Source organism: Ipomoea triloba, chromosome 6 (genome assembly GCF_003576645.1).
Source record: "Ipomoea triloba cultivar NCNSP0323 chromosome 6, ASM357664v1".
Classification (NCBI taxonomy): domain Eukaryota; kingdom Viridiplantae; phylum Streptophyta; class Magnoliopsida; order Solanales; family Convolvulaceae; genus Ipomoea; species Ipomoea triloba.
Genome location: NC_044921.1, coordinates 1,801,761 through 1,815,213, shown reverse-complemented (window position 1 = coordinate 1,815,213; position 13,453 = coordinate 1,801,761). Strand labels below are relative to the sequence as shown.

Sequence of the window (13,453 nt, the reverse complement as noted above, 5' to 3'; positions counted from 1 at the left end):
TAATTTTTTTTTTATTTTGATTTTTAACATGGAGGCATATGTACGTATTTGTATANAGCATAAATTTAGTTTTAATATATTTTGGTAAAAATATGTGAATTAATTTGGCAAAGCAAGTGTAAAGTAATTAGTTTACTATAAGATGAAAATTATAAAATATATAAAAGAAATATGGGTAATGTAAGTGTGAAAGTTGAGTATATTGTAAGTACCTGGAATTGCATTGCTATGATTCGCTCCACGAGCATCTGACAACCTTTTTTTCTTTTTCTTTAGCAGAGGCATCAAGTGCACGTCTACGCCTGAGATTTCTACTCTCACGTTGAGCAACATTTCGAGCATACTTTTCTCTGTCNTCGCTCAGCTCGATCAATAGTAGGTTGAGAAGGGCCACAATTATTCATTACTAAAGGAGATGAAATAAATTACATAATTAGAAATTATCGATAATTTTTAATCTATGTAAGACAGTTAATATTGGTATTTACATTAAGACTAATTATTAGACTGCATATGTTTAACCATAAACAAAGAAGGCAAATGTTTTGTAAGATACACTTGTAAGTTAATGTAATCTATTATGTGGTATAATATATGCTTACACCTGTCTGATTTTTGAAAGTATTTAATTATTTACGAGTATTGCTATATTAGTGTATTTTGTATTAAAAAAAATNTTGCTATATTAGTGTATTTTGTATTAAAAAAAATCATATAAGAGCATTCCAAATTAATGACAAATAAAACAAATGATAATTAAGATTACTCTAATCAAAAATAATAATACAAATTGGTGTTAGTTCTACCTTAGAATCAACCTATATTGTTTTTAAAAATAACTAATAAATAAATAAATGATGTCGAGTTTTTTCGTAAGAATCTAAGTTATATGCAATTGATGTCTATACTATCATGTATACGTCAGTTCACCAACTGGTGTTTATACTATCATATATATGTTGGTTATAGAAAAACTAACGTACAAGAGTTCATACTAATTCTACAATATTTGTAAAGTCAATGAGCATAAATATTACTCATTGCTTAGTTCGTTTCATTCCAAGAAAAAATCATTTTGAAACTGTGCGTCTATTTCATTTTACAATTAAAAATTAATTTAAGATAAACTAACCAATTACTTGCACACTCATGAGTAGATTCTAGTCTACTCAAGTTTAATAAACAATAATGGATAGAAAGTGTAGCTACAAGAAAATATCAATTAAATCAACTTTGAAATAAAATAGAACCTGATTTATTTTGTCTGACTTTTCACCAATGTCAAAGATTATGTATGGTCACATTGTGTAATATCAACTGATCTCGGGAGATTATTGTCTTTCACCTCACTGAATATAAGGAAAAGCAAAAGAAGTTATTAATCAATTTTGCATGTTCAATAGTAGTCAAAAAAAAATCAATTTTGCATGTTAAAACAACATTTCAAAAACGATTTTAGTTTTTAGGTAAGTTTACCTATAAAATATATCAACAGATGTAGATTTTAGACTCAAAATCCTTCTTTTGCTTGGAGTTCAGTAAGAATATTATTAGGATAAAAGCATGTTGCAAAGCAAACCTGCCCATGAGAATTGACATTATATCCCAACCGATGAATTAACCATTGTGGGCAAAACATATGCCATACATTAACAAGTCATTCTCTGAATAACTAAAGGGATAATGAAACTACAAATGTGTGAAAACTTTATTGGAAGAAGGAAACTAACAGATGTCGCCAATGAGGAGCATCTTTATAAAATAATCTTAGTCCGCTCGAGTCCTAGTCGGTGGAGTTATCATCCTTTGTCTTCAATTCGCTCATGTACATATCTATACGAATGTGATTTCAATCAACGATGTATAGCCCTTAAAATTCGCCCCTGCAATTTAAAAATCCTTAAAGTAACATTTATAAACAAAGTAACATACAAATGTGGTATAATTTTTTTTTATCAATTTACATAATGAAATTAACTCTTTAATTAATCCATTTTAAAATTTTGTAGAATGAGATCAAAATTCATAATTATAAATTGTCACTAAAAATTTAATATAGAATGATCTCTTCAATATTAACATTTACTAAATTTTATCTTCAACTTTCAATTTTACCATAGTTGGTTGTTTGATTATTGATTTTATTTTAGTTTTGTTCATCAAATTAAATTTTTATGTAATATGAATTAAATTTAAGTGTAAAAATATAAAAATTAGCTAGTAGAATCGTTTCTCTAGATTTTTATACATAAAAGTTGTCTATAATAATAATAACAACAACAACAACAACAATATTTTAAGCTAAGTGACAATAGGTGATAGTAATTTACAATATTTCTAATGTCAATGAGCCTTAATATTACTTATGGCTTAGTTCATTTCAATCCAATAAAAAAAAAAATCATTTTGAAACTGTGTATCTTTCATTTTGCAATTCATTTAGTCAATTGATTTTAGATAAACTAATTAATTACTTGCACATTCTTGATAAAATTTTAGTTTAATAATCAACCGTGGATAGAAATGGTGTACATTTCCCTTCATACTTGCTATATTGCGTAATTTAGCTCCAACCTAAGCATATTGAAGTGCGTTTTTTTATTTATTTTTGAAATCAATTAAAATGTACTTCGTATAAGTAAAATTGATTACATTAATTCGCAAAATGTTTTGTAAAGAAGTTCATTTTAAAAAATATAAAATCAAACAAGTTTTGATGAAAAGTAAAATGAAAGCCTTATCAATTCCATTGCAAATTCAATAGATAGTATTGCATATTTTCCGGTAAAATGTTCTTTTAGCAATGTTAAAGATTCTAAATGGTCACCTTGTGTATTATCAATTGATCATAATGGAGTTGTCAATACGATCCAGGCCGACCCATATGGGTTTTTCCATCACGGGTTGGCAAAAATTGTGTCAGGACAGGGCGATACGTTTTTCATACGGGTTGGGAAAATCTCAATCCAACCCGTGGTTTACGGGCTAATAGGCTAAACGGGCAAAACCGTCAACCTGTATTAAATTTAAAAAATATATATATTTTAAATATTTTTTAAAAAGATGTCTTTTTTTTTTACAATTAAAAAGATGTATTTAATTGTTATAATTAATAATATTTTCAAGATTCAATAACTTCACAGTATTAACACAGACACCCGCCTCACAGTCTAACACAATAACATCCAATAAGAATTTACAAGTTTCAACAAGATTTAAGGATAACAACGTTCAGCCAAATCAATGTAATCATATTCATAACAATAATTAACAAGATTTTTCAGGAGATACCGATCAATAACAGCTGGCACCATCCCAATTCACTTCTGTTAGTTTCTGATATGTTGTTACTCTCCCTCCTCCTCTGCTTCCTTTTTGGTCTATATATAAGACTTCTCCAGTGCTGTAAGTAATCAAATGTATAAGATCATTTTGTCAGTTTGAAGACCTCACTCTCTCTTACATAAATTATTTAAGATTCATGATTAACCAGCCAAGGTGGTAAGAGTGATCCACCTACCGCCGAGAGGTCATAGGTTTAATTTGAACCTCAAACTCCTGGGTTTGAGCCGGTCAGCTATGGGTCTAAGCTGGTTTACCTCCTTGTGGTCCTTTGCCGGTTAGGGTCACAGGGCAATGAAAACAACCTGGTTAAAACAAGTAAATACATAAAAGTTTCGCGAAAATATAAATTACTAAAAAATAAAAAATTAAATGTTCAGTACTCAGTAGTGGCTAGAGGCAAGGGTCGAGGAGCAGCAACCGGCAACCGTCAGTCCGTCACAGAATAGTGTTTCTCGTAATCTCGCCTCTTAGTTCTCACGGGGTCACTGATCAATGCTGGCAATGGTGCCGGCTGAAGGGTCATCGATTGCTGTTACCTGACAATTAGCAAGTTTGTCCAAGCAAAGAGTTCGCTGTGATTGTGTTTCAGTCCAACATGGCAGGAGAATCGCAGAAGATGGAGGCTCCTCCTTTTTACACCGAGATGCGTCGTTCTAAGTTCGTTTGGCGCTCTGTTCTCATCTTCAATCTCGCTCTTGGAGGTACCTTGATTCCCCCTATCTTGTGTAGCACCAATCTTTTTTCTTTTCCTCAAATCATGGAATACTCGTATCACAAATAGGCTTAGTATTGCTAAATCCGTGGATTGGGGCTTTATATTATCTATCATTGTGCTGCATTTTGGATAAATATCTGCAAAATTCAGTGTTCTATTATTGGTTTTGATTTCTATCTCTTTATGCATCTATAGGTTGACGTTGAAGGTTATGGTCTTGTCAAATATATTAAAATTATCATAGAAGGTAATTGCAGTGCTGGGTAATTAGTGTCTGGTAATTAGCTACGGATTTTAGATTTGAAATATCAGGGATTCAGCATTAATTATTGATCTATATAATATATTGTATGTATATATATATATATATATATTTATATGTATATATATATATATATATATATTTATATATATACATATATATATATATATATATTATAAAACTTATATATTCTAAATAATTGTAAATTATACAATATTCTAAATACATGGGTACAAGAAACTGGATTATGTACCTGAGAGTAACAAAACGTGGTTGATGATGGTTTACATTAACGCAACCAAACATGAAGTGATGAATAAAGTAGATGTGTATAATATGAAAATATTAAGAAAATTACATTAAGAATGTGTTGATTGGTATACTCATTTCACTGCCTTTTTTTTTTTTATATTACATGGAATGGTTATTTTTTGAAAGAATAATAAATTGGTGTTATATTTAATTAAATTAACTACTTAACATATTTAATGAAATAATATCGATTCATTTCTAAAATTACATTATTCTTGCCTTACTTGCATTCCACTATACCAAATATACCTAGAATCATTATTTTTCTAATTGTACCAAAAACAACCAAATATTTGCATTCAACTTCAAGAATTAGTTCTCTTGGTAGTTTAGAAATCATGACTCCAATGATATCTATAAATATAGTTCAAAAATATAGTTCAATTAGTTTGTCACAATATTTTCTAAATTTGAATAAATGTATAAAGAAATTAAAAAATGTATGAAAAGAATATAAACCCACTTATTGCTTGTCTTTTAGATTTGTAATCATATAATTGTCCAAAGGGTTTTGTATCCATGTCAGAAGAAGGTTGTAAATCCAATTGGTCGTCATTGTCGACTTCTTGTATTAGAGTTTTCCTATTAATTGACCAAACAAATCTATACCTCTCATCTGGGACATTGAAAAATTGATTCGCACGAGAGACTAATGCATTAGAGACAATATATGTGGAGTATAACTTGAGCCTTTCATCAAGTAGTTCAATATCATTTTGATAAGTCATTCCTTGAACTTTGTTGCCCTATAATTATTTCAAAGAAAATGTCAAAAACTATTTGAAAATATAATCAATCATTTTAACAACATAGAATTAATTTTGATGTTCAGAAATAATAAAAATGAGTAACCGCTTCATCTTGTAATGTTATAGGCTTGTACAAGGTTCCAGGTTTGCTCTTTGACTCTCTTGTATTCAACTTTTCAATAACACAAACTTTACAACTCCATTGTTTTTTCTCAGTTGTGATTTGGGAGATTAAAAGGCGAGATTCCATTGCTGAAAAAAATATTAAATAAAAATAAATATATATGTTATGACAATGTAGTATATATGTATATATATGCAAAGTGAGCTTCCATCTCAAAATGTTAAAAAAAGAAGAAGCAATAGCAATAGAAATATTATCCAAATTATATTTCATCACTATTACTATACTAATAATAATAATATACTAATAATAATAATAATAATAATAATAATAATAATAATAATAATAATTATTATTATTATTATTATTATTATTATTATTATAAGCTACAAGTAATTGGTACAAATAATATAGGATAATAATTGAGATGGGTGCAACTTGGATCCATAGAATTGGTAACTACTGCAAGGGTTAAAAGCAGAATTTAAGCATTGCCCGAGCGGGAGAAAGCTTAGCATTTTATTTTTTTTTTATTATTTTTATTTATTTTTAAAGTTAGGGGGAAATGGAAAGTGGATAAGGTGACCATTTGTAACCACTCTCCCATTTTGCAGTAGTAGATAAGTGTCATTTCTCATTAGCATATATTTGAGCTCTGGAGCCTGTGTGGATTGTTCAATCCGTTGTGGTGTGGTGTGCAACCCATTGTTATGTATTGGCCAAATTTAGTGTATGGATACTTTGAATAACTTGTTGAGATACATCTTGCAATTTACCTCCCTCAACAAGACTCCAAACTAATTGCACAATTCGTAAGGATTATTTTTTTTCTCAGAAGGGTAATAATAATACAATTACCAATGTACAAACAGTTTGTGAATTAAAACTGATAAATTATTTGTGGCATATCTTACCATTTATTTCCACTACCAAAGTTTTAAGAAAGGGACTTGGCAACCACCCAAACTCAAACAATATACTTGTGTATAGGATTCTATAAATTCTAGATGTGAAAATAAGAATAAATTTATGAATTGAGTTGGAGATTTAAAACTTGAGAATTATTGTGCATACACCTTACTAACACACTTAAAAGCATACCAATGCACACACCGGGGCCACCTAATACACAGACTTGCATATAATGCATACACCTATAATGGTTCTAAATGCATACACATTTCTAACATTGTCCACCTAATTAACTACTGTGTGCATTAAAGAAGGGGTTTACTAATTTTCCAGAAGACAGAAGACTGAAGCAATAGAGAAGAAAAAGAGACCCACTTAGGTTGCAAATCTCATATGAATCAAAGCAGAAATGGAGAATACTTTTGAGTTTAAAAGAAAAGCAAATACCACCAACCACCCAAACTGACTGCTTTTGAGTTTCAAGTCTCAAAAATGCGCCACCTCACTTCTTCCTTCACAAATTCACTCCAAATACCACCAACCACTCAAACTGAAACAATATACTTATGTGAAAATAAGAATAAATTTATGAATTGAAGTGGAGATTTAAAACTTGAGAATTTTGGTGGATAAAAAAAGGTCGGGCATGAAAATAAGAACAATCAGTATTCCCATTTTGCATGGTTGTTTGGAGGAGGCAGCTGTGTTCATTGCAGAAGGTGGATATCACCTCAACTCACCAAAAATTAATAACATAAAGCTTATGTACCCCAAACAAATATACACAAATATAAATGGAGAATAGTTTGTTTCTATCAATGGTGTATAGCAATGTGTTGATTCATATGTTTGCTAGAGAGGAAACTACAAGAAAAACATTCTCAAATAGCAGAACATGAAGCAATTATTCTTTGACAAGGGAAATAAAAAGAGAGAAGAAGTAAGAACCTGAAGGTGGACTTGAAGAGACAGTTATTCTGTGGTGAGTGTCTGCCTCTACGGTAGTGCTTAAATAGCAAAATACCCCCTAACATCAAGCAATATTCCAAAATTAAATAAAGAAAAAAGAGATAAATTAAGAAACTTTTCAAAAAAAACAAAATAAAAATTGAGAAAGGAATAACATTAATTTAGCCATTGTTCATATATGTTTTTTTTTTTTTTGAGAATATAATTGATATATCTCTTAAACACTACTGAATAAAATCTTATCACAGAATAATTTCCCGGCCACTAATAGGATTTGGTATATACACTACTGAATAAAATCCTAAATTAATCCATATATGTTTTATCCTAAATTAATCCAATTTCTGGATGTAAACTCTGGAATAACGAATGCTTTAGCGTTAAACCCTCCTTCCCGTAACAACGATTGGAAAATTAAAGAGATTCAATATATAAAATTAACAAAAATATTAAGGAATTTACCTTGGCTTAAATATTGAGCGCAAGTCATGTTCATATTCATTGAATGCTGTTGATTGCAACTCTTCTTCCAGCTGTTGAGCGTGTAAATCCTCATATGAAGCAGCAGATGAATGATGGGAGGAATCTGGGGAGGAAGATAGGTGGAAGATTCGTAACATCGTGGGGAAGGAAAAGCGAAGAATTAGGTCGGGGAAATAGGGAAATTGCAGATCCTTAAGTGAAGGATCTTACTTCTTCTCTCTTGTATTGGTGTAAATAAAAAAAACGGAAGATTAGGGGATGAATGATGGGAGGAATCTGGGGAAGGAAAAGCGAAGAATTAGGTCGGGGAAATAGGGAAGAAGGATCTGACCTCTTCTCTCTTGTATTGGTGTAAATAAAAGAAAACGGAAGATTAAGGAAAATTAAGGAAAGGAAAAGCCGAAGAAATAGTGGAAATATGGAAGGAAAATGAGTGGATGAAAATAAATTTATACTTTAAACAGTTCTTTGGTCAACTTTAACGGTAACGGAATATGCTGGGCATTCTAGTCCATAAAAATGCAGTGTACAACATTAAGAACATAATGTACAAAAAGATAAGCAATTAAAAAAGGGACAAAAACCAGGGATATAACCATCATTGACACTTATTAAGTTTTTAGATTAGATATATATATTCATTCTCCTTCAAGGATAGCAGTTGCTCTCTCATTAAGAAGCTCTCCCCAATTGGAAAATAATCTCAACACTACGATATTTAGTTAAATGTGTAAGATATATACACATGAAGTAATAAAATGTGAACTTAAGAACTACATTTAACATAAAATAAACATGCACCTAAAGCTAAAAAAACAATGCACTTTAAGTAAAACTTAGTCATTGGCGTCCTTAATTATTTTGAAAAATCCATTGTTGAAACGCCTTCTCTATCGCTGTTAATGGTTGAGATATATTTACTTGCCTTGCCACATAAGGAGATCTGTTTGGTAGTGCAATTTTTAAACTTCTCTGTGGCACTTCTCTTAATTAGTTCCTGAGCTGAGGTTTCAATAGTTACTTCAACTTCTGTTGCCTTGATGCTTTATTGTCTAACATTAACTCCTTCATTGCCTTTTCCTACAGTTGTTTCATTGCATTCTCCAATTGGCACATATGTACCTTCAAAATTTCTTCCAACCTCCTCTACTACACCTTTCTCTTTTTCATTCAACTTATCCTTTGTAGCAGCTCCCTCACAAGCAACTATTGCTGCTTCAGCTTGTTGATCAGGAAATTATCCCTCATGGCCTTCAACTTGTTGAACATCCTCATCACTGTAATGGGCTGCAATATTTGCAACGTTATCCAAGAATCATTGCCAGCCTCTAGTGGAGTTAATCCAAGACTAAAACTTGCCATATATGTCATTGACCTTCTTTCTATAGTCTAACCTCTTTTGTATAGCACTGTCAATGGCAGCTAGATTCTTAAGAGTTACCCAAGGCATCTTGATTGTTCATCGATTCCACCTCTGATATGTTTGAACGTACGGTTGTACTTCTTTTCCAATGCCAAGCAGCTTTTGTGTCGTAAATTGCATAGTCTTAACATTCTCATTTTCTGCAATCATTGGTGGTACTTGTTGTGCCAAATCAATGATATCTATCATAGTTGCACCAAGCAATTGCAACTTCTGTACAAATCGAGAAATGTAGGCTTGTTTTTTTTAGGGAATATACAAGCAGCACAGCAGCAGCTCAGCTCAAAATCTCCATAACTGAAGTTCTGTTATAGTTGTTAAAGAATCTGTTAGGATGTGCCTCCCTCTCTTGTATATAAACCACTTGTACCCAATTGTAATCACCACTGAAATAATCAATCACAATTCATTTTTCAACTTCCAAGTTGTTAATCCACATTCAGCTGCGCAATATGGTATCAGAGCCTTGAAAGGCATTCTTAGAAGCTTCTTCTTCAATGGCAGCTTGGCCGTCAATTGGTACGAGATCAACTCTGGTTGATAATATAGCTACAGCTCCAGTGACCGGAAGTCCAGTACCTACTCCCTCTGTTCTCCCAAGTCCGATGATTGGATTAAACACAGTCAAACCCCTATTTTCTGCACCCAAATGAGAATCCAGCGCTGGTGCTGGTTTCCACACCATTAGATGGTCCGAACTACCACCCCTGGGCAAGAGCCATGATAATGGCATTGTCATGCAAGAATAAACTCAAGTTTATTGATGGTTCCATCACCAAGCCATCAGAAGATGATCAGAAATTTGACGTGTGGACGCGGTGCAACGATATGGTAGTCTCCTGGATAGTCCGATCCCTGTCTCCAACGGTTGGCTGTAGTGTCCTCTAGATCGACACTGCTTATGGAATATGGAGAGATCTGAAGCGTAGGTTCAGTCAACAAGATCTGTTTCGAATCGCTGAAATCAAATGCGAGATCTATCAAGCAAAACAAGGTGATAATTCTTTAAATGAGTACCTCACTCAACAAAAATTGTTATGGGATGAACTCCAAATTCTTAGGCCTTCTATAATTTGTAACTGCACTGTGAAGTGTAATTGTGGGAAGAAAATTGATAAACTGAATGAACAGATTGAAAGGGATAAATTGTCCATATTCCTTATTGGTTTACATGATAGATATACTGGTGCAAGAAACCAAATCATGCTCATGAGACCCCTACCGGATGTGTGTGATGCATATTCCATGATAGCTCAACAAGAGAGGCAATTTCACATTGGGGCCACAGGTTTTGCCAGTCAACTACACCAAGCTGGTGAGGCTTGTGTTATTGGGAATGTTCTAATGTCTAGAACAAGCAGTGGTCCTCAACAGAATTTCATGAAATTTGCAGGAGGAAACAAGAAACCCATGTGTACTTTCTGTGGCTTTACAGGACACACAGAGGACAAGTGGTACAAGAAGCATGGGTATCCACCTGGTTGGAAGCCAAGGCCAAGAAATCAAGGTTTTGTTAATCACACTCAAGGTCTTTTGACAGCCCAACAACTAAACATTGATGAAGGTATTTCTTTCACTCAAAATGACTTCAAGAAGTTTATGGAATTTGTTCAAATACAAAAGTCATATGGGGAGAAAGTGTCTATGAACACACCACTGGATCAGTCAGCTCATGAAGCACATGCAAACATCATATCTGCTAACCTCATGCCAGGGACGCAAACTGAAGGTACAAACTCTTCACTTAAACTAGCAGATTACAAGGAAAATGAGTGGATAATAGATAGTGGTGCAACTCACCATGTTGTGTGTAGTATGAATCTGTTGACAAAGCACAAAGAAGTTCACAATATGCATGTTGGTCTGCCTAATGGACAATAGGTTGCCATAACTTGCATTGGGTCTATGTATCTGTCTAATGAACTCATTTTACATAATGCTCTTTATGTACCTGGATTCCAGTATAATTTGATATCGGTGGGAGCTCTTATTAAAAGTTCTAGCTGCACCATGAAACTTCACACTAAGGCTTAGGTGCATGAAGCCTTAGATGCATGAATTTAAAGCTTAAAGTGTGTCAATTTAAAGTTTAAGGTGCATGGTTTTAAAGCTTAAGTTGCATTAATCTAAATCTAAATTGCCTTACAGTAAAAAGGTGAACATTACCACTACCAAGTCTTAGGTGCATAAATTTAAAGCTTAAGGTGCGTGAATTTACTCTTTAAGGTTCTTGGTTTTAAAGTTTAAGGTGCCTTACTTTGAATTACCACTGCCAAGCCTTATGTGCATGAATTTAAAGCTTAAGGTGCGTGAATTTACTCTTTAAGGTGCGTGGATTTAAAGTTTAAGGTGCATTACTTTAAAACATGATTGACTTAGAGTAGAAAATTGAGAAATACTACTGCTAAGCCTTAGGTGCATAAATGTAATGTTTAAGGTGCGTGAATTTACTCTTTAAAGTGTGTGAATTTAAAGTTTAAGGTGCATTACTTTGAAATAGAACAAATGTGCATCTAAACATATGCAACTTAAGTTATAAAATTTATGCACCTTAAGGTTAAAAGATTATGCACCTTAAACAATTAAAGATCTGAATATAAAGAGTTAAGTGGGCACATGCACATCATCAGCTAATCCAACATCGGATTGAACCTCAAGAGTTGCAAGAGACTGTGCTTGAACATTTTGTTCTTCACGTTGAACTTGTTGTGGTTCAAATTAGTGATGCTCCTTAGCTCAGCACAATTCAGTTGATGTAGGTTGATAGCGGTCCTCAACTCGGCCCTGACCAATCCCTCCAGCCTCAAGCTCTTTTGTTTCTCTATCCTTTAAGAAACTTTTTTGTCCACCCTCTGAACGACGGAATACTCCTAGGAACATCACCGAGTGAAGAGAACAACACGATTAGCATAAAAGACCTGAATACAAAGGAAAAATGTCAGTAATATAATTTGTTATCTATTACTTTTTTTTTAATAAATTGTGTATGTATTGAGTCTTACCATCAGAAATAATAGAGGACCAAGGATATATTCTCTGTGTGTTTGACCATTCCAGTTGTATTTCCATAAGAGTGCGAAGAACAAAGAGGCACTAGTTCAACTAAGGAATCTATGACACATCTTTCAATTAGTGTAACAGTTGTGGACCAACATATCCATTTTGTGGGTTTTCTATGAATAACGAAGATACTAAGACCACAAAATGGCGTTTGAACCAATCACAACAATCATTGCATTCATTCATCACATTAATTAAATCACCATACATGATATTTTGACCACCCCTACCAACTAACCATTTCTATTCCTCAATAAGAGCACAATTCCCTGCCTTTTCTTCCTCTGAATCTCAACTGTTCCCATAGGAAACCCCAAAACAACTTCTACATCAGCCTCAGTTATACACACCTTAGTCCCATCTTTCAATGTCAATGTTCTATTCCTAGGGTTATAATTTCTAACCAGCCAATGTGATATTCGTGTTGGGAGCTGTGCAATCTCCAAATATAACAGGCTCCCAAAACCAATCGGTTTCAACAGCATCCCTCTGAAGATGATTAAAATCTTGAACAACACACAAAAACTGGTGAGTTGACAACCTTGATTTTAAGATCGGCAAAGAACTTCATTTAATGCAAGGTTTCTTTGATTTTGAACGTGGCACTCCAACTGCAACGTCACTAGGGCCCTCTTCATTCACAGAGGTAGGGACCAATGCTAATTGAGGCCTTGATCGTTTGCGACGGGAGGCTACTACTCACAAAGAAAACAATATAGTTACAAGCAAATAGTATATAACGATACACTACAAAATCAGTAAAAAAAAGAAACACAAAAATAATACAATAAATATGTTATTTGTATAATTTTACACCATAAGGTGCGTAACCTTCCTTAATTTGTACTTTACTTTAATTAGGTTCCAATCCAGAATCACATACTTTTAAAATAATCATTGTAAGCCTTAAGTGCATAAATTTAAAGCTTAAAGTGCTCACATTTACTCTTTAAGGTGCGTAGTTTGAAAGTTTAAGGTGCATTAATTTGAATATTGACTGCATTACACTAAAAAGTTCAGAATTACAACTGCAAACCCTTAGCTGTGTAAATTTAAACCTTAAGGTGCTCACATTTATAGCTTAAGGTGCGTGGTTTTA

At 32.8% G+C, this 13,453-nt stretch overlaps 2 protein-coding genes and 1 long non-coding RNA gene across 4 annotated transcripts; 1 reads left to right on the top strand and 2 right to left on the bottom strand.

The window, feature by feature from the left end:
- Positions 1 to 356: 356 nt before the first annotated feature.
- On the bottom strand, positions 357 to 1,331 carry LOC116021870. The gene is made up of 2 exons (XR_004099087.1): positions 1,251 to 1,331; positions 357 to 406 (listed from the first exon to the last, which is right to left on the bottom strand). It is a non-coding gene; the product is annotated as an uncharacterized LOC116021870 (long non-coding RNA).
- A 1,832-nt stretch (positions 1,332 to 3,163) lies between these two features.
- LOC116021869 lies at positions 3,164 to 8,252 on the bottom strand. 2 transcript variants are annotated; one of them, XR_004099086.1, is made up of 6 exons: positions 7,851 to 8,252; positions 7,368 to 7,446; positions 5,244 to 5,635; positions 3,726 to 4,197; positions 3,521 to 3,647; positions 3,164 to 3,403 (listed from the first exon to the last, which is right to left on the bottom strand). XR_004099086.1 is itself a non-coding variant. In XM_031262374.1 (5 exons), the coding sequence occupies exons 3-5, from the start codon at positions 5,631 to 5,633 to the stop codon at positions 4,855 to 4,857; spliced, it is 564 nt and encodes a 187-aa protein (XP_031118234.1). In that variant the 5' UTR covers positions 5,634 to 5,635; positions 7,368 to 7,446; positions 7,851 to 8,249; the 3' UTR covers positions 4,528 to 4,854. The 2 variants fall into 2 exon arrangements, 1 of the variants encoding a protein (XP_031118234.1); XM_031262374.1 differs by lacking the exons at positions 3,164 to 3,403; positions 3,521 to 3,647; positions 3,726 to 4,197 and adding an exon at positions 4,528 to 4,988 and having other exon boundaries at positions 5,098 to 5,380; positions 5,487 to 5,635; positions 7,851 to 8,249.
- A 1,768-nt stretch (positions 8,253 to 10,020) lies between these two features.
- Positions 10,021 to 11,175, top strand: LOC116023340. The gene is made up of 2 exons (XM_031264334.1): positions 10,021 to 10,125; positions 10,183 to 11,175. Exons 1-2 carry the CDS (start codon positions 10,021 to 10,023, stop codon positions 11,173 to 11,175), a joined length of 1,098 nt encoding a protein of 365 aa, XP_031120194.1.
- Positions 11,176 to 13,453: the final 2,278 nt, after the last annotated feature.